General features: G+C 34.9%; 2 protein-coding genes across 2 annotated transcripts in view; one reads left to right on the top strand and one right to left on the bottom strand.

Moving 5' to 3' along the window:
• The window catches only part of LOC142336680 (uncharacterized), a 109342-nt gene extending 108312 nt beyond the window's left edge, over nucleotides 1-1030 (top strand). Inside the window, exon 12 of the mRNA XM_075385590.1 lies at nucleotides 325-1030. Within this exon, the coding sequence (XP_075241705.1) occupies nucleotides 325-747 (423 nt within the window). The 3' untranslated portion in view covers nucleotides 748-1030. The remainder of the gene's footprint in view (nucleotides 1-324) is intronic.
• Nucleotides 1031-8488: 7458 nt separating this feature from the next.
• The window catches only part of LOC142336679 (uncharacterized), a 115397-nt gene continuing 102691 nt past the window's right edge, over nucleotides 8489-21194 (bottom strand). The window contains exons 17-19 of the mRNA XM_075385589.1: nucleotides 20517-20602; nucleotides 20125-20194; nucleotides 8489-8725 (exon numbers count right to left, since the gene is read on the bottom strand). Coding sequence (XP_075241704.1) covers nucleotides 8654-8725; nucleotides 20125-20194; nucleotides 20517-20602 — 228 coding nt within the window. The 3' untranslated portion in view covers nucleotides 8489-8653. The remainder of the gene's footprint in view (nucleotides 8726-20124; nucleotides 20195-20516; nucleotides 20603-21194) is intronic.

Raw genomic sequence — 21194 nt, 5'->3', positions numbered from 1 at the left:
AGCAAAAATACAACCAACTTCTGAAAATACCATACATGAAACCATAATTACCATGATAAAACTTAAATGTCGGTAAAAAAATAATTCTATTGCCTTGATGAATAATTGGTAAAAGCAGTGTTACAAGAAAAATACAAAACTACCAAAATATCAAAATACGCTTATAACATGATAGATTTGGCGTCAAATGCATTTCAAATGCTTTTACAAAATTGAAGTGAGTTTGTGAGTGTTCACTCTAACGTGTTTTGCTTTTTTACCATTAAACTATTCGATTTACTCATTTAGTCAATATAAATTTTGTTTTACATCGTTTCCATCTAGGTTATGTTGGAGAACAGTGAAATTTGGGCAAACAGCCCCAACCCCGGAGCCCGTCCACCCTCAAATTGCGAGTGCCGAAGAGCATCTGAAGGCCACCTTACATTCGGCCTGGACAAAAAGACCCTGGAAAATGACGTCACAAAGGCAGACAATAATTCGGATGATGACGATTTGCCGACGCTTCATTCGGGCGACGACCAAACGGATGGAACGAATGCCCCCCGCGAAAGACATAATTCAGGTGGTTTACACATGAAATTGGGAAGCGTTAGTCTGGGAAGTTTAGTAGGGAATACAAGCGATGAAAATGAAGCTAATCAACCTGTAATTAGGCCACAGGAATCTATCGGTAGTGATTCTGAGATTATGATTAAAAACCATAATAGTTTTGATAATAACAGCAATAACACTATTATCAACTGACAAACGCATATTACTTTTATTGTTATTATTATTATTATCAATATGACTGATTACTCTGAAAACATTTAGTGCTAACTGAGATCTATTTTGATATATCATTGATTTAATGTGGATCAATTTGATTTTGTGACATTTCTTTGCAATACTGTACTAGCCATAACTCAAACACGCGGGCACCAAATTGCGCTAATCTGGACCTCTTGGGGTATCTATGGTCTTTATCTAAAGATTAAAGGACACAGATTAAGTAGTTGTTAGAAATTCATCACATTTTTTGTAGATTTCACGTCACCGATCTTCTGTGGATTAGTCTTATTCGTTGATTTGTACTTGTAATTTTGTCTCGATGACCCCTTTTCGAGGCAGAACTCAATAAAAAATAGATAAAAATTACTAAATTGGTTATAATTACAATTGACGGAAAATTTGCCCGTCAAAATTTGGTGCCTGTTCGACGGTCTTATGAGAAAGATTAAAAGCGGCTCTAACATTGTGTTCGTATATTTGATCTAGTTTGTAATTAATTGAGCGTTTTGAGTCGTAAAACTTTTCAAAACTTTTGGAACTTTTCAGGTAAACGACCCAGTTCTCTGTAGCAGATATTTAGGCATTCTGCAAAAATGTTGAGCTGGTCTATAAGACGTTACACATTTTTCACCAGCCGACTGGTACAATGGACTAACAAATTTATTCCTTCTTGTATTCTAGGAAATAAGAAAACTCGAAAGCTCTTCACAGCACATAAAACGAAAAGAAAGTAAATTAGGTTTTTTTAAAATGATGTTTACATACATATATCGCAATTGTCGTGGAAGTAATGATAAATGGATACCCAGTAGTTTTTAAAAGCGATTTTATACAATATTATTCTATAGCGAAAATGAAATGCGGCGACCTCTCAAAAAAGCGACGTACCAAAATATAGTATTTTAGACAAATCTGAATGGCCGAGAACTATAGAACAATAACGTTATGCATTCAATTAACCTAAATTAGACATAAACTAATTCTTGAATGTATACTTTAAAGCCTGTGGCCATGTCTCGCGGGCCACATCCATGCCTCAGCGGCGCGTGGGACTTAATATTAATCTATCCCAACCGAACGTGAGATCAGTTTTCCTGAAAAATTCATAATTTTTTCTCTTTCAGCTTACCGCGATGTCAGCGCAAATTTTCACTAGCACTCGTATCCTATTTGAAACTTTTCTGAATCTTTTCAAAGCTTTTGGATTTTGTCAGGTAAAAGCCCGTTCCGTGTAGCCGATATTTGAGCATTCTTCAAAAAATGCTGAGTTGGTCTATATGAAGTTACAATTTTTTCACCAGCCGACTGGCACAATGGACTAACAAATTTATTCCTTCTGGTATTCTAGGAAATAAGAAAATTGGAAAGTTTTTCACAACACATGAAAATGAAAAGAAAGCAAACAAAGTTTTTTTTAATTATTTTTGTTATAAAAGAACGCAATTGTCGTGGAAGTAATGATAATTGGATACGCAGTAGTTTTTAAAAGCGATTTTATACATTATTATTCTATATCGAAAATCAAATGTAATTAACCTAAATTAGACATAACCTTATTCTAGAATGTATACTTTAAAGCCTGCGGCTATGTCTCGCGGCCCGTGGGACTTGATATGAATCTATACCAACCAAACGTGAGATCAATTTTTCTGAATTTTTTCTCTTTAGGCTTACCGCGATTTCAGCGCAAATTGTCGCTAGCACTGGTATCCTATTTAAAACTTGAAATATTTTTTGAGCAATCAGTCAATCAGAGCACGGTCGTAACTTTTTCGCAACTGTATTCGTGACTGGCCTGCGACAAAATTTCTATATTCTGCTCGGCTGCAATCTTCACTGGCAACTTCAAATGCGAAATGAAAATTTATGGGAAAGCAAAAAAGAGTGAAGTCACTAGCCAACACAATGGAAGGCGTTTACCAAAGGACTGGTCCTATCAACAAGAATTGAAACAAAGAAATCGTTTGCGATAAAACCTCTCATTTTCAATCTCAAATGAAAGATTCATGAAAACCTTTCTTCGCAAGACCTTCAAACCTAAATCCCTGCGAAACGAAATATTGCGAAAACAAGCATAAACCCACAAAAAAAAACGAACGAACTTCCCACTAAAATTGGACGAATTGCTCTCTAACGACCGGTGGAGTAATGTAAATCAGATGAAGGCGTAGCCTAGAGAACTCTTTATGGGTTGAAAAATTAGCGACATAGGAGAAACGGAGGTCATCGACAAGGTATAGACATTCCAATAAAATACTCAATTCAAAACCTGCCCCAAAATTTTGATCTCTTCCATTCGCAATCATTCTATATCAAGTACTGTCGAGACAAGAATAAACTAAGAAATAAAGGAAAAAGGTAACCCCACAAAGACATAAAGGAAAAATGTAACTCCACAAAGTGTCATTACATACCGACCTATAAAATAATTTAATAAAGCATCCCGCGGAATACGTCTAAATTAACCAATTTGAAAAACACAAAAACCAAAAGAAAACATGAGATGGCCAAAATTATTCCGAAATCGGACTTGATTAACTTTTCCTTGAGAAAGCACCAAAAAACTGATTTCCATGATTCGGAAAGTTGTCATATTTTACCAGAAAGACTAACTGCCACCACGAAAAATTTACAACTGTAGGAATTTCAAAAATAAACATAGCTGGCAGATTCCACAAAATAGCCGCAATAGATTCGTAGATCGGCAATCTAAAAAAACAGTAAAAAAGACAGACCAAAAAATTCGTCTTTTCATTGAAGGCTGATCTGTTATATTTTGATTAAAAATCCGTATAAGTTATTGCTGCCTCTATTAGCTGATCTCAAATAACCTTCACTTAGAGTGACACACATCCATTTAACCTTATCTCTTTGAATTAAAGTAAATAAAAGTCAATTTCAAAGTGAGGAAGTCATTTTTGAGAGAGATAAGTCAAGTGTGACCAAAAATTTAATCACGCAAATAAACAAAAAAAAACTCGCTCCACTAAGAGCGAAAAATGACGTCACACATGCGATTCAGTTGAAATTGCATGAACGAATGAACAAAAATTGGCTGTGACGTCATATGGTCGTAACAAAAATCATGACGAAATTTAAAAAAAAACAAGAGAAGGCCAATAATAGCCCCAGCTATCGCTGTGCGGCTATTAACAAACATCTTAAAAGAGAACAAAAATACTGCCAATGAAAACTAAAAACTTCATCTTAAATTTTATTAAATGCTTAAAATGGTTTAAAATATGTCCCAAGCGTACAACCACTTCCTACCATTGATGAAAAAATCATTTCGGCTAAAAACAGTTAAAATTATACAATAGCTTCGAAAATGCTACAAGTGATCAAACAAATTCGTTTTTTTACCGAAATTGTTTTTCTCTCCCAGCGGAAAAATTGTATGAACAAATCTCCAAACCATCTCTCTGGTTTAGAATTTTGTCAGCAGATGACCTGAACCATTGTTTTCACGCGTTCTGAATTTGGCTTTGCATTTGATGAAAAGAGGCTACCGATTTAAAAAGAAATAGATCTTCACTACAAAATAGTGTTCGATTTGTAAAAAGACAGAACCCAATACAATCCAAGTTGTCTGAATTGTAAACACCAATTGTAGGCAAAGAATAAAAAAATATTAGCTGTTTGTGAGGTCACCTAAACTGTTATTCGCTTTTTACCATTGATTCAAATTGCATTAAAATAGAAAAAAGTTGGTATCTCATGTTTTGAAATTGAAAAATCTACATTTTCCCGCGCTATTTAGGAAGACATTCAGATTTTCACGAAACTTTGTTTATAAAATTTTTTGGTCATATAACGCCTCCGTTATTACTTAACAGCCTCAGCTTCCGCGAAATCAATCGATGAACCAAAGCTATTTTCACTCATCGGTCATTATTAGTATAGCAGTGAATTAGCCCCGTTTAATTTTCTACAAAAACCTCTTGTTTTATTTGTCTTGCTCTAGATAATGGCTCGGGAACTTAATATAGTAAAACTATTAAAAACAGTGGTTACAACAATTTGAAATTTTGAAACAATGACGGGTATTGGCGCTAGTATTATACGTATTTGAACAAAGGCAAGACCAAATCTATTTACAAACTGAAATTGCAAAATGTATTTTACAGCAACGAAAATGTAATTTTAACGAATAATATTTACACGTTCATATTATTAATTTTTTAAGGCTACGGAATACTTTCCCTCAAATTCAGAGCGAAATCAACTCAATTCTATCGGATTACTGAAAACATTAATTGAAACAAATCACTCCAGATTTTTTTTCTCACTGGCGAGCAAATTTGTTACTGAACCAAATTATTTTTCACAGGTGAGCTGATAGGACCAACTGGTGCACAACAGAGATAATGTTTAACAGATACCCATAATTGTACAATAACCTTTTCCCCCTTCTATATTGACTGTATCACATCACATCATTTGAGTCAGAACGACTATTACAAATAACAGATGCCAATATGCAGGTGTGCCTTATTAACGATACTATGAATTAAGACTCACTAAAAAGGGACTGAATTCGAATTATTAGCCACCAACCAAAGCTTACGATCAGCAACTAGCACTTTTAATTCATGTGCAGCAAGTTGTTATGTTAAAACGCCAGTTTTCAAGATATGCAGTTTTTAGACATTGCAGCACCGAAGGGGAACAATTGAGAAGTAAAGTGTTTTTTAAAGCGATGCAAGGCGATTCCATCAGCACTAGTTTATCTTCATGTTGTAGTTTATCCTCTGATTACCAATCCATAGTCATTATCCACGATACTTTCAAACATCACAGGCAGCAGAGCATTTGCCTAGTCAAATTAAGAACATTTAATCAATTGAATGAACAATTTATCGATTATTGACGCAAAACGACTAACTTTTCAGAACTTCTAAGCACCACCCTTCATATGACAATATTATGTCACCAGGACAGAAAGGCTCTGCTTAACCACTTAATGCCCTCTGGGCATTACCTGTTTATCCCGTTTTTGAGGACAAAGTTAAAGGCGTCAGTCAAAAAATCGGCCAAGCGGTTGGGGGTAGGTAGCCGGGGGAGGGGCAGCTATGTGGGGGCGCGGGAAGGGCAGCTATGTGGGGGTAGTTGAGGGGGGCGTTGACGGTAGGGAGGTATGAGAGGGAAATTGGGTTTGAATAGGGAAGAAGGACTGTTATGTCAAGAAAAATTAAAAAATGACCATTCGATTTTAATATCACCAGCAGTGCTTAATTACTATAAATTATATAAAAAGCTACTGTTAAAGTCCAATGTTCGAAAATTAACGTTGAACAACGCAAGTAAACCAAAAACATCAGCATAAAAAAACATTTCGCATAGCATAATAGCCGTATAAACTATGACCGACCTTTAAAATGAACAAATTAACAAAACATTAAAGAAAATTGACAAAACATGGGAAAAATGCTGCATTAAGGACTCGAAAACAGACCTTTTAAACTTGAAACTAGGCCTTACAGGACATTAGGCACCTACTAGGCTACTAAAGCCAGAATAGGTCTTCTATTGAAACTTAATACCAGCCGAACTTTATCTGTTTGTCCCATTTCAAAAGCTCAGTCATGGAAAAAGGAAAGAACATCTTACGAAAAAGCAGGAAAATCCTTGATTACTATCGAAAGAATTAGATGAGAACCTTGAAAACTCCTCAATTGGCTGACAAACAAACTGGATAACACAAGCCAATAAATTGTTTTTACATTAATTGATAATTATCAAACCAGAATTTGTATTGTAGATACTCTGGTTGTCAAGGTAACAAAAAACGATAAAAAACAGAAAACAGGCATTTCACAGCCAACTGTCATGATACTAGACAAAAGCAAAAATCACAAATTGAATTTTGTTGAAGCAAGTTTTTATTAAAATCTCCCAATACTATTAGTGTTATTGTCCTCAAGAAGAATTTTGCGTCGCTAAAAACGATTTGAGCATAAAAAAGAAAGATAGGAAACTGATTAACTGAGTTTTAATCAAAAATACGTTAAAAAAGTGCAATTAAAAACCTAAAAAATATTTTACACTTCAAAACCAGCAATTACTTGCCAAAACTTAAAAATAGCATAATTGCGGGCTACAATAAAAACTCTTGTTAGATACAAGACAAACAGAGGGCAGAAACTCAACCAAACACAGAAACATATCAAAATGAGAAGTTGCTAAAAATCTTAGAAAACACTTTCGAAATAGCTTCTATAATGCTAATATTTATTAAAATCGTTACAGCTTTAAAAAGTTAAAAGAGAAAAAGAAAAATTTCAAAAACGAAAAAAAGCAAAAAAGCTGCTGAAATTTGTGCTGCTTATATCGTCAAAAATTGATCTTGGTCACCAAAAGTCATACAATTACACAAATTTAAGCTTCCAAACTGTTTCATTGCTCACTAAAAGCAAACAAAACAAAATAAAATCATAATTAGCGAAAATTAATCAAAAGTTGCAAAAAAAATTTGTCAAAATCATTTGTGTTGTAAAAAAACATTCAATTAACCCATTTTCCAGCCCTAATTTCTTCGAACTAATAAACTGATCAAAACAAAAATTTTCAAAAAAAATTTTGAAAAAATGGCGAAAATGCTTTGACTCTGGCGTATATGTGGCATTAACAACAAAAGCAAACAAAAAACATCAGAATAAAGACATTTCGAATAACAATCACCCACTTTAAAGACAGAACCCAATACAATCCAAGTTGTCTGAATTGTAAACACCAATTGTAGGCAAAGAATAAAAAAATATTAGCTGTTGTGAGGTCACCTAAACTGTTATTCGCTTTTTACCATTGATTCAAATTGCATTAAAATAGAAAAAAGTTGGTATCTCATGTTTTGAAATTGAAAAATCTACATTTTCCCGCGCTATTTAGGAAGACATTCAGATTTTCACGAAACCTTGTTTATAAAATTTTTTGGTCATATAACGCCTCCGTTATTACTTAACAGCCTCAGCTTCCGCGAAATCAATCGATGAACCAAAGCTATTTTCACTCATCGGTCATTATTAGTATAGCAGTGAATTAGCCCCGTTTAATTTTCTACAAAAACCTCTTGTTTTATTTGTCTTGCTCTAGATAATGGCTCGGGAACTTAATATAGTAAAACTATTAAAAACAGTGGTTACAACAATTTGAAATTTTGAAACAATGACGGGAATTGGCGCTAGTATTATACGTATTTGAACAAAGGCAAGACCAAATCCATTTACAAACTGAAATTGCAAAATGTATTTTACAGCAACGAAAATGTAATTTTAACGAATAATATTTACACGTTCATATTATTAATTTTGTAAGGCTACGGAATACTTTCCCTCAAATTCAGAGCGAAATCAACTCAATTCTATCGGATTATTGAAAACATTAAGTGAAACAAATCACTCCAGATTTTTTTTCTCACTGGCGAGCAAATTTGTTACTGAACCAAATTATTTTTCACAGGTGAGCTGATAGGACCAACTGGTGCACAACAGAGATAATGTTTAACAGATACTCATAATTGTATAATAACCTTTTCCCCCTTTTATATTGACTGTATCACATCACATCATTTGAGTCAGAACGACTATTACAATTAACAGATGCCAATATGCAGGTGTGCCTTATTAACGATACTATGAACTAAGACTCACTAAAAAGGGACTGAATTCGAATTATTAGCCACCAACCAAAGCTTACGATCAGCAACTAACAATTGGCACTTTTAATTCATGTGCAGCAAGTTGTTATGTTAAAACGCCAGTTTTCAAGATTTGCAGTTTTTAGACATTGCAGCACCGAAGGGGAACAATTGAGAAGTAAAGTGTTTTTTAAAGCGATGCAAGGCGATTCCATCAGCACTAGTTTATCTTCATGTTGTAGTTTATCCTCTGATTACCAATCCATAGTCATTATCCACGATACTTTCAAACATCACAGGCAGCAGAGCATTTGCCTAGTCAAATTAAGAACATTTAATCAATTGAATGAACAATTTATCGATTATTGACGCAAAACGACTAACTTTTCAGAACTTCTAAGCACCACCCTTCATATGACAATATTATGTCACCAGGACAGAAAGGCTCTGCTTAACCACTTAATGCCCTCTGGGCATTACCTGTTTATCCCGTTTTTGAGGACAAAGTTAAAGGCGTCAGTCAAAAAATCGGCCAAGCGGTTGGGGGTAGGTAGCCGGGGGAGGGGCAGCTATGTGGGGGCGCGGGAAGGGCAGCTATGTGGGGGTAGTTGAGGGGGGCGTTGACGGTAGGGAGGTATGAGAGGGAAATTGGGTTTGAATAGGGAAGAAGGACTGTTATGTCAAGAAAAATTAAAAAATGACCATTCGATTTTAATATCACCAGCAGTGCTTAATTACTATAAATTATATAAAAAGCTACTGTTAAAGTCCAATGTTCGAAAATTAACGTTGAACAACGCAAGTAAACCAAAAACATCAGCATAACAAAACATTTCGCATAGCATAATAGCCGTATAAACTATGATCGACCTTTAAAATGAACAAATTAACAAAACATTAAAGAAAATTGACAAAACATGGAAAAAATGCTGCATTAAGGACTCGAAAACAGACCTTTTAAACTTGAAACTAGGCCTTACAGGACATTAGGCACCTACTAGGCTACTAAAGCCAGAATAGGTCTTCTATTGAAACTTAATACCAGCCGAACTTTATCTGTTTGTCCCATTTCAAAAGCTCAGTCATGGAAAAAGGAAAGAACATCTTACGAAAAAGCAGGAAAATCCTTGATTACTATCGAAAGAATTAGATGAGAACCTTGAAAACTCCTCAATTGGCTGACAAACAAACTGGATAACACAAGCCAATAAATTGTTTTTACATTAATTGATAATTATCAAACAAGAATTTGTATTGTAGATACTCTGGTTGTCAAGGTAACAAAAAACGATAAAAAACAGAAAACAGGCATTTCACAGCCAACTGTCATGATACTAGACAAAAGCAAAAATCACAAATTGAATTTTGTTGAAGCAAGTTTTTATTAAAATCTCCCAATACTATTAGTGTTATTGTCCTCAAGAAGAATTTTGCGTCGCTAAAAACGATTTGAGCATAAAAAAGAAAGATAGGAAACTGATTAACTGAGTTTTAATCAAAAATACGTTAAAAAAGTGCAATTAAAAACCTAAAAAATATTTTACACTTCAAAACCAGCAATTACTTGCCAAAACTTAAAAATAGCATAATTGCGGGCTACAATAAAAACTCTTGTTAGATACAAGACAAACAGAGGGCAGAAACTCAACCAAACACAGAAACATATCAAAATGAGAAGTTGCTAAAAATCTTAGAAAACACTTTCGAAATAGCTTCTATAATGCTAATATTTATTAAAATCGTTACAGCTTTAAAAAGTTAAAAGAGAAAAAGAAAAATTTCAAAAACGAAAAAAAGCAAAAAAGCTGCTGAAATTTGTGCTGCTTATATCGTCAAAAATTGATCTTGGTCACCAAAAGTCATACAATTACACAAATTTAAGCTTCCAAACTGTTTCATTGCTCACTAAAAGCAAACAAAACAAAATAAAATCATAATTAGCGAAAATTAATCAAAAGTTGCAAAAAAATTTGTCAAAATCATTTGTGTTGTAAAAAAACATTCAATTAACCCATTTTCCAGCCCTAATTTCTTCGAACTAAAAAACTGATCAAAACAAAAATTTTCAAAAAAATTTTGAAAAAATGGCGAAAATGCTTTGACTCTGGCGTATATGTGGCATTAACAACAAAAGCAAACAAAAAACATCAGAATAAAGACATTTCGAATAACAATCACCCACTTTAAAAAAAAGAAAATTGAAATAAAACTCGCATTCAGGGTTCAGAAACAGCGAAAACTGACCTTTTACACCATCAATTTAGGCCTTACAGCAGTTTAGCACATTCAGCACCAAAAAAGCCACTTAAATTAGCTGATGTCCTCTATTGCAATCAATGTCGGCTGATTTATATGTTTATGCAGTTTCAAAAGCTCAAAGACATAGAAAAAGGTGAGAAATATCTTACAAAGACAGCACCCACTACAATTCAAATTCTTTGAATTGTAATAAAAAAGGAGCGCAACAAAAGCCGGCTGAGATGATGGCGGCTATCAAAAGTAAGTGTTATCTTAATGCAATAGCTTATTCAACATCAAGTCAAAAGTAGAAAACAAGTCATGTTCAATCAAAAACAAAAATCAAATAGTAAATGTGCTGCAGCTGAACAAAAGTGTAGACAACCAGCACTCTTATTCGAGTTACAAACACCAGAAGTACCAAAAATTTGCTAAAAGGCCATATCTAAGAGCAATTTATAATATATTGCAGTTGTTAACAAGCTCACTTGATTACAAATCTGGCATAGTGAGACTAGAAACCAGGAATCTATCAAGAATGTATTTGGATCTTGAAAAAGTCATCAAAAATCTCTCAGATACAGGCGATCTAATCAAAAAACATACCGGGCAGATTTCCGGAAAATAGCCGCCATTGAGTCTCATAACCGATTGGGATTGAAGGAACAGAAAAACAATGATAAAAATTGATTGTTGTACAAAAACATTTTCAAAACGCAAACTATTTTTGATGGATTTTGAAAAAATGCATGCTCCTGTTTTTTTAGAGAGAGGATGCAGAGGCTAGCATGAATACCACAAAGCATTAGAGATGTTAGCTAAGACCTATAAGACCAAAGTTGAAGTAGCTGTCATCTAAAATTGGCTTTATAGGTGTATCCCGCTTTCATTTTCATTTCGTTTTTTGATACCAAAACTGTTCACTTTAGATTGCTTTGCTGCGCAACTGCTCTTTAGAAGAACTTTCAGCAGAATGATCGAAGAATGAAACTAGCCTTGAAAACTCAAAAATGTTGAGCTAGCTGTGAAGTAAGGTGAAGCGAATCAGATTTTTATTCGACAAGTAAAAAACATAGCAGGAAAAATCCTGACAAAATTCAAGAAAATTTATTGGTTATCCCAACAAATAAACCTAGAATGGACCAAGAATGGATTGGATAATTTATTTAGAACATAACCGACTAATGTCGGGAGAATTGCTCTCAAACCACAGGCGAGCGGTTGGCTTCGTCAGTAGCCAGACACGGCAAGGGAAAAAACCTCAACGGACAGAGAGAGAGAGAGAGAGCTAGGAATATTTTCCTTGATGGGATTCGACTTTGCAACTTTTAGTTTTCTTGCCTTGTTAGTAATTAAATCAAATAGAAAAAATAAACAGTGAAAACAAGTTTAAAACCTTTTTGTCTCTAGAGTTCTGTCTCTTCAGAACCATTCCATTGTCTCAGGAGACTATCCAGCATCCCTATTTCAAGCCTTTAAAGTTTCACTGGCTCCTAAAGATCCATAAACTTGAAACATAAATTTTCCAAAAATTTGAAAAATTTTTTTTTGAAAAATTGAAAACTTGAGTCATTAAAATATTGATAATCATTCCATTAACTCAGAAAATATGCAACAGCTATTATCAAACCTTGGAGGAGGTACCTGGGCCCTTGGAGTCGGAAGACATAAAAAAAACTCAAAAACTTGAAATTGCAAGCATTTTTTTCAAAAATTGCTTAAACTCGTGATATTAAAATCTTGAAAAACGTTCCATTACATCTACAAAAAAAAACAGTAACCTATTATCGAAACTCTAGCGGAGGTCTCGTTGCTCTTGAGGCTGGATAAACCTAAAAATAGACAAAAAATTCAAAAAAATTGAAATTGAAAGTTTTATTAAAAAAATTGCTAAAATTTGTGATATTAAAAAGTTGAAAACTAATCCATGGCCAAAAAAGTTTTTCAGTAACTTATTATCCAACCCTAACAGAGGTTTCCTGAAACCTGAGGCTGACAAAACCTGAATAATGACAATAGATGTAAAAAAATGAAAATGCACGTTTTGTCAAAAAATGTAAAATTTGTTAAGTTAAAATCTTGAAAAAGTCCATTACATCTAGAAATTATACAGTAACCTATTGTCAAACTCTAGAAGAGGTTCGTTGGCTCTGGAGGCTGGAGAGACCTCAAAAACCGACCAATTGTCAAAAAGTTAAAAAAGGCAAGTTTTATTTAAAAAAAATGCTAAAAATTGTGAAATAGAAAGTTGAAAACAAATCCATGGCCAATAAAAATTTTGCAGCAACTTATTATCAAGCCTTTGAGGATAATTTTTGGCCCCTGAGTCTAGAGGGACTTAAATAAAGAAAAACAAATGTCAAAAAACTTGAAAAAAATTGCACGTTTTGTCAAAAAATTCTAAAATTTGAGATGTTTAAAACGTTAAAACCATTTCATCAACACTCGAAGTTATGAAATAACCTATTATCAAACTCTAGAGGAGGTTCCTTGACACCGGGGGCAGATAAAACTCAAAATGAAATAAATAAATTCAAAAAGCTTGAAAATTAGGATAAGTTAGTGTTTTTAGCGAGCGGTTGTTCGTCAGTAGGTAGACACGACGGAGGGGGGAATCACTGGAGGCTGATGGGGGCAACAATGGTGTGGGTGCAAAAGCGCGGAGGGTGGGGGTGGGGGCAATAGGGTGGGGGCGGAGGGGGGGTCAACAGTGGGGGTCTCCAACCTGTAAGAACCACCCTTCACACCATAAGTATGTCTGCAGAACAGTTTCAGTTTAAACTGAAACAGAGCTGAAATGCTCTAAGAGCACTTAATACCAAATGGGCGCTACCTGTTTATCCCGTTTTTGAGGACGAAAATTCAAATGGGTAAGACGAAAAATCGATCAAGCGAAAAATCGCATGAAGAAAAAAGACCAAAGTGACAAATATAATTGATACAATATTAGTTTGAGAGCAACTAAGAAAAAAGATAGAAAAAATCAAAAAACAGTAAAACTTAAAATAAATTTGCCGCAAGTGAACAAAAAACCGCAAGCAAGAAACAAAATTTTTGATTATACACCATTTTGTCACTATGTTTAAAAATTATAGAAAAAATTTCACGCCGCATAACCACTCGGAGTTTTCCTCAACATCCTGTTTGGGTATGACCAAAATCATCACTCCAATTTCACTTCAAAAACAAATATAACCGACTAACGTCGGGCGAATTGCTTTCAAACGACCGGCGAGCGGTTGGCGTTGTCAGTACCTAGCCACAGTTTAGTCCGGCTAGCTTTAGCTTAATTGAGGGGCGTGAGGTGAGCGCAGCGAAGAGAGTTGCACCGCGGGGAAGGGGGGCTGAAAGGTTGCAAGTGGGGTGCGGGGGCAACGGTGCGATGGGGTCTTTTGCTGCCCTTACGGCCTGAACAATGTGTGGGGAGTAGTGATTGGGGGGGAGTGAGGGGCTCTGATGGGAGAGGTTGAGGGTGGGGGGTCAACCTCGAAGAACTGCCCTTCACACCAAAGTATAAGTCTCCAAAACAGTTTCTGTTAATGGAATACTCTGAGACTAGTGAGCTCAAGCAAAAACTCGCATAAAAAGACCGACAGGACTAATATAATTGCTACAACCCCTGTTTGAGAGCAATTAAAAATAAATTACCATTTCTTAAAAATTATATAAACTGCACTATTTGACATTGAATTGTCACTCTTAAGAAAAACAAAAATTATTAAATATCTCATCAATTACAACATTTAAAAACATAACCGGCACATTGCCGAAAAAAGCTGGCATTGATTCCCATAGCACCGATTGGAATTGAAGGAACAGAAAAACAATAAAAATTGAATGTTGAATAAAAAGATGTTTAAAATGCCAACGCTTTTCATTGATTTTTAGTTATGCATACTCCTGTTCCTTAATGAGGAAACAGCGTCTAGTATCAATACCAATAGGCATTAGAGATGATAACTAAGACAGAACAGTCTTCAAGCTGCGAGCCTCTAAGACTGGGCTTTATGGATGAGTTCACCCGTTTCCAGTTTTGATTACGTGTTTTGACAGTCATTCTGCTCACTTTAGATTGCTTTGCTCGGTAGCTGCCGTTTAAAAGCACTTTCAGTGGAAACAGGAGATCGAAAGTAGCCTAGAGAAGTCAAAATGGTTTCAAGCAAAATGTGCAACAAGCTGTGAACTACTCTACAGCAAAACAAATTTTTGTGCAATGAAGAAAAATAGGAGAGCTAAAAAAGCCAGTTGAGAAGATTAGGGCGGCTTTTAACAAACAACAGAGAACATGACCGACTAAATTCGGGCGAATTGCTCTCAAACGACCGGTGAGCGGTTGGTTTCGTCAGTCGTTAGACACGAGGTTTAGGGTGCACCGGGGGTGGAATGGGGCAATAGTTGGGGAGTCTTCAACCTCTAAGAACCACCCTGCACACCATAAGCATAGGTCTCTAAAACAGTGTCTGTATATCGCATACTTGGAGATTATTGAGCTGAAAGGCTGTAAGAACTCTTAATTCCCGCTATGCGCTACCTATCTATCCCGTTCTTTAGGCCGAAAAGTCAATCAACGCAGTCAGACTAAAAATCGCTCAAGCAAAAAATTGCATAAAAAGAATAACTGGACTAATATAATTGCTACAAACTTCGTTTTAGAGTAATTAAACAAGAAAATGTGTGAGCGCTCCAATACAATTCAAATTCTTTGAATTGTAAAACAAATGAAACCGGAATGTTGAACACATTGCCGGAAAATAGCCGCCGTGGATTCCCATAACCAAGATTGGGATTGAAAAAGAAAAAACTAGTGAAAAAAATGATTTTCAAACAAACAAAATGTTAAAGTGCGAATCATTTTGATGTCATTTTAGAGCTGAACATAATCCTGTTTCGTAGTGAGACAAAACAGGGGCTAATATCATCACCAATAAGCATTAGAGATGATAACTAAGACTTATAAGAACCAAGTGTGAGTAACATGCATCCAAAACTGGGCTTTATGGGTTTATTCCGTTTCTATTTCTGATTCCGTTTTTGATACTGACTCTGTTCATTTTGATTTGCTTTGCTTAGCTACTGCTGTCTAAAAACAATTTTAGCACAATGAGAGAAGAGTGAAACTAGCCTCGAGAAGTCTAAAATATTTCACGCAAAAAGTTGAACACGCTGTGAACGAAGGTAAAGCAAAAAATTTTTATTCGACGAAGTAAAAAACCTAGCAGGACAAGACCTGAAGTACAAGTCAAGGAATTTTCATTGACGAAACAAAAAACTAGACCTAGATCGGACTGTGAGTGGGCTGGAAAAACCATTTCTAGAAAAATCAGATAAAAAAAAACGGAAAATCAGTGTTAATATGCCGCAAGATCTAGATTGAAATATGAATAGACTGGAAAAATCATTTAGAAAAAATCCGACCCAAAAAATTGAAAAAAACAGTAAAAAATAAAGTAAAATTGCCGCAAGTAAACAAAAAACCACTAGCGAGAGCGCGAATTTTTGTTCAAACACCGTTTACTCACTCTATTGAAAAAGTAGAGCGAAAAAATTTTACGCCGCAAAACCACTCGTTTTTTCGCTCCATTTACTCTTTCGGCGTGACCAAAATCACTACTCCAATTTGACTTAAAAAAAACATAGCAGGAAGAATTCCGGAAACTACTCGAAGGCGAAAATTGGCCTCACTTATGATAAAACAACTACTGTGAACCCTGAGCCTCCACAAACGCCATAAAAAATTTATAGAATAGAAACGTCATTAAAAACAAATTGAATAAAAAAACTAGAAAAACTTATTGTGCTTTTTTAATAGTACAAGGAAACATAAAGCCGAGTAAAAATCCCTTGCAATTAGGGCATGAAAATCTCGCAAAACAATGGACAAGTCATAATAGGCTAAGAAACTTGTCTAAGAGTAAAAAAAAGAGAAACTGCAAAAAATAAGAAAAATGGTTTAAAATTTCTCAATTTTTCTGTCAATTTTTCCATGAAAAAAAAAAGATTTGCACCAATAAAACTTTAGTCAATTGGTATCTGAATATTCCTTAAACAACAGGCTTCTCTTCAAATCCCACTTAAAGCATTAAAACAAACAAAAACAGGCAAAAAAAATCGTTAAATTTCGTCTAAAAATCAGCAAAACTGATCAAAAATCTCAAAATTAGCATTAAACTCAAATTACCTACTTGAAACCTTCAATTCCCATCAAAACAAGCCTAAAACTAATACAATATCATAACCAAACCTCATAACCATCAAAATTTGCAAAAAAAATCTTAAGCCGGAAGTGAAAAAAAAATTTCGCTCGCTTAGAAAATTTTTTTACACATCAATTTCTCGCTCTCTCAAAAACAGCGGTATGAAAAAAACACTCTTTTCGCTCCGCTCTTCACTTTTGTTCAGCACCAAAATCACTCCAAATTTTTTCACGCGTTTAATTTCCCACTTCAAAAATCACTCCAATAAAATTGATTAAAAAAGGACTTCTCCAATACTCACTCTTCGAGTCGTAAAAAAGACAGCGCCCAAATACAATTCAAATTCTTTGAATCGTAAAAAAGACAGCGAACCAATACATTTCAAATTCTTTGAATTGTAGAACATAGCCGGTACATTGCCGGAATAACTGCGAAAGAATAGACTTGCGTGCCGTATGATAGAGATAGAAACAGATAGAGATATAAGTTGAAAAAGTTATCGACGCGGCTCAAAAAGCTACGTAAAAATTAAACGATAGATTAATAAAGCCTGTTAAAATTCATTGCGCAGAAGTCTTATCAATAGGGACCGTTTTTACACAGAGGAGTTCCTTTGACCTTAAACTAATTCAAAATAAACTTTAATTTTAAAGTGCAAAAGTCATTTTATTGAGTGAGATTCACTTATGATCAAAATTTAATCACGAAAAATATTTTGCTAGAGAGTGAGAAATGACGTCACGCAAGCAAAAGCAGTTAGTGAGAGGAAGAAGTCACCCAGACTTCTCAGCTTTGAGGTGAGAGCAAATGTAAAACAAATGTAAAGAAGAGCGTCAGACGACGAAACAAAAAAACATAGCAGGAAAAGTCCTGACGTACAATTCAAAGATTTTTCCTTGACTAAACAGAAAACAAGACCTAGAACGGACTATGAATGGATTGGGAAAACCATTTAAAAAAATCCAATCCAAAAAAAATGAAAAGACAGTAAAAATTAAAGTGAAATTGGCGCATATGAACAAAACCCACTAGCGAGAAGGCGAATTTTTGTTCCAACACCGTTTTCTCACTCTACTTTAAAATTAAAGCGAAAAAATTTCACGCCACAAAACCTCTCGCTTTTTTGCTCAATTTCCTGTTTCGGCGTGACCAAAATTAATACTCCAATTTGACTTCAAAAATCATTAAAAATGTGTGAACAGATCTTAAAAAAAGACAGCGCCCCAATACAATTCAAATTCTTTGAATTGTAAAAAGCCAAGAGCACCGCAATACAGCTCCGCTCAGCTTACAGCTATAAAAAAGACATCGCCCCAATACAATCCAAATTCTTTGAATGAATTGTAATAGGAGCGCTATAATAGCCGGCTGAGAAGCTGAGGCGGCTAATAATTAGGAGTAACAACAGGAGCGGTTAATATCAAACCGCAGGAACCGTACTTAACCATGAAAAGAATTCCGAGAAAAAAAGCTTGGAAAATTTTGTAACAAATTTAAACGCTTAAAAGACGACTGGGTTACTTCAAAATTAAACTTCAAAGAATGAAAAATTAGGGCACAGATATACAAACAAAAAAAGAGGCCTAGAATGAGCTGTGAATGGATTGGGAAAACCATCTAGAAAAAATCCGATCCAAAAATTGAAAAAACAGTAAAAATCAGAGTTAAATTGCCGGATGTGAACAAAAAAACACTACCGAGAAACCGAATTTTTGTTCAAACAACGTTTTCTCACTCTAGTTTAAAATTAGAGCGAAAAAAATTCACGCCGTAAAACCACTCGCTTTTTCGCTCTACTTCCTGTTTCGGCGTGACCAAAATCACTACTCCAATTTGACTTCAAAAATCATGAAAATGTGTGAACAGATCTTAAAAAAAAACATAGCCGGAAGAATTCCGGAAACGACTCGAAGTGAAAATCCATTTGAACGCCATCCAACTACTCATCAAACAAAACGTGCCTTCACTAATTTTTGATTATCTTGAAACAAAACCATGAAACAAAAAAGTAAAAACAATAAAATCAAATCTGTTAAAAATTGATAAGAAATCTAATCAAATTTTGTTATAAATTGAGATCTCGAAAAAACTATCTCTGCCAAAATAACTTCATCAAAACAATTAGTACTTAAAAAATCCACTTATGTGAATTTTGGAAAAATACTTTAGGCTAAATTATGAAAAAAAAGCTCTTAAAAACAACTTTCACTGAAAAACTGGAAAAAGTTATTAAATTTTTTTAAAATGTCAAAAACATAGAAACCCAAAGAAAAATTCCCTTCAGACAATAGGGTATCCAGATGCAAAAACAATAGGCAAGTCATAATAGGCTAAGAAACTTTGCTATAAACAGAGAAAAAGCGAAAAATAATCTCAACAAAAAAATGATGCTTACCCACAAAACTGTAACCAATTGTTATCATAAATTTGCTCAAGTAGAAGGGGTTTCTTCAATACCCATTTGAGCCAGTAAAACAAAATAATCGTCAAAAAAACGCAAAAATTAGCCCGAAAATCAGCAAAATACATTAAAAACCTCCGAATTATCATAAAATTCATATGAATTTCCAAAAACCTTCAAACCACTGCCTAAACCAGCCTAAAATTAAAACAAAATCATAACCAAACCTCTTAACCAAAATAAATGAAAAAAAAAACTGCTTCAAAATGCCGCACGTGAACACAAAAATTTCGCTCGCTTAGAGAAATTTTTTTCACACATCAATTTCTCGCTCTCTCAAAATCAGCGGTATGAACAAAAACCACTCTCTTTTCGCTCCGCTTTTCATTTTTGTTCAGCACCAAAATCACTCCAAATTTTTTCACGCGTTGCATTTCCCGCTTCAAAAATCACTCCAATAAAATTGATTAAAAAAAAGGACTTCTCCAATACTCCTCTTCGAGTCGTAAAAAAAGACAGCGCCCCAATACAATTCAAATTCTTTGAATTGTAAAAAAATAGGAGCGCTATAATAGCCGGCTGAGAAGATGAGGGCGGCTATTAATAAGAGTAATTTAGAATATTTAGAACTCCGCAAGTCAAGGATGAAAAACGATCAGACAAAAAATCGCATAAAAAGACAGAATCACTAAAAAATATTTGCTGCAGATTATGTTTCAATGCAATTATGGCAAAAACCAAATGATCATATTGCAATCTGTAAATAGTATTGTACGTAACAAGTGCTCGATTATATTGAGTAAACTGTAGGGAGCACAGCCGATCTAAGACCCCAAGCTTGACGATGAGGTTATTGCATGTAATGCAATTAAAAGGCTCACCTCACTCAAACTAGTAGGCCGCACTATCAGATGGTTGTACTTGGCGAATAGAGAGTGCTTGTCGTATGTGCTGAAACAAAAACAACCAGATCCAAAGGCGAGCTACAGGTACCATAGGAATCTAACAGTTTTTAAAATAATAGCTTACCTTCAAATAAATATTCCTTGTACGATAATATAGGAGTACGACCAAAACTTTCCAATAAAAGACAGAAAATCAAATGGAGGTGAAAAAATGAATAGATAAAAGTCAATTAGGCATACTAGACTTGATCTTTGACGTTATTAGTGATACAGTTATTAGATACAGCATCCTGTTTCAATTCGCAAATACCACGCTACGTCGCAGTAGTAGTGTAATAGCCTTGTTGAACTATTGCTTATTCACTCACCTTCCAAGAAGTTGTTCAAAACAGATGACTGCATTATCTCTATGGAAGGCCACCGTCAAGCAAGGACCACCAGTCAGCAAATCCAGCTAAACAAGAAGTCACAGCTTTAGAATCTAGCACTCACACACAATTAAGAATCCAAATAACGGCAGTTTTCAATTGACTATTGAAAACCACTCTAGTCAACTCTTGAATAAGTTTTTTGGATTCGATGAAAAAAAGCTCGGATCGACCAGTCGTTTAAGGAAGCTTAAAATTAGTTTAAGGAAGCATCTATAATCTAACATTTAGTCACTTCGCATCCGTAATTTGCTCTCCAGATTGTAGCCGATAAATGAATTTTAGTGAAAAATACCGCCATTGGATTTCCGCTGATTATAATTGTGGATGAGAGAGCAATTTCGAACATAACCGACTAACAATTGACTTCCGGTGGGTTAAGCATGGGCAGAGGAGGGGTGTTGAGTGCGGGTGTGGGCGAGCGTGCGGGGTTTCGGGTGGAATGGGAATGAGGTTGGAGCAGGCGGGGGATCAAACGCTGAGAATCGCGACCTTAACAATATGAACTTATGCCTCCTAAACAGTTTCGGCGAATCGCATCCCATGCTAAGAGACTACTGAGAGAACTCAAAGCCCTCCGGGATTACTCTGTTTATCCCCTTTTTGCGAGCAAAAAGT

The sequence above is a fragment of the Convolutriloba macropyga genome, chromosome 3 (genome assembly GCF_964194025.1).
Source record: "Convolutriloba macropyga chromosome 3, txConMacr16.3, whole genome shotgun sequence".
In the NCBI taxonomy this organism is placed as follows: Eukaryota; Metazoa; Xenacoelomorpha; order Acoela; family Convolutidae; genus Convolutriloba; species Convolutriloba macropyga.
Note: the sequence above shows the minus strand (reverse complement) of the source record. Positions and strands in the feature narration are given on the sequence as shown.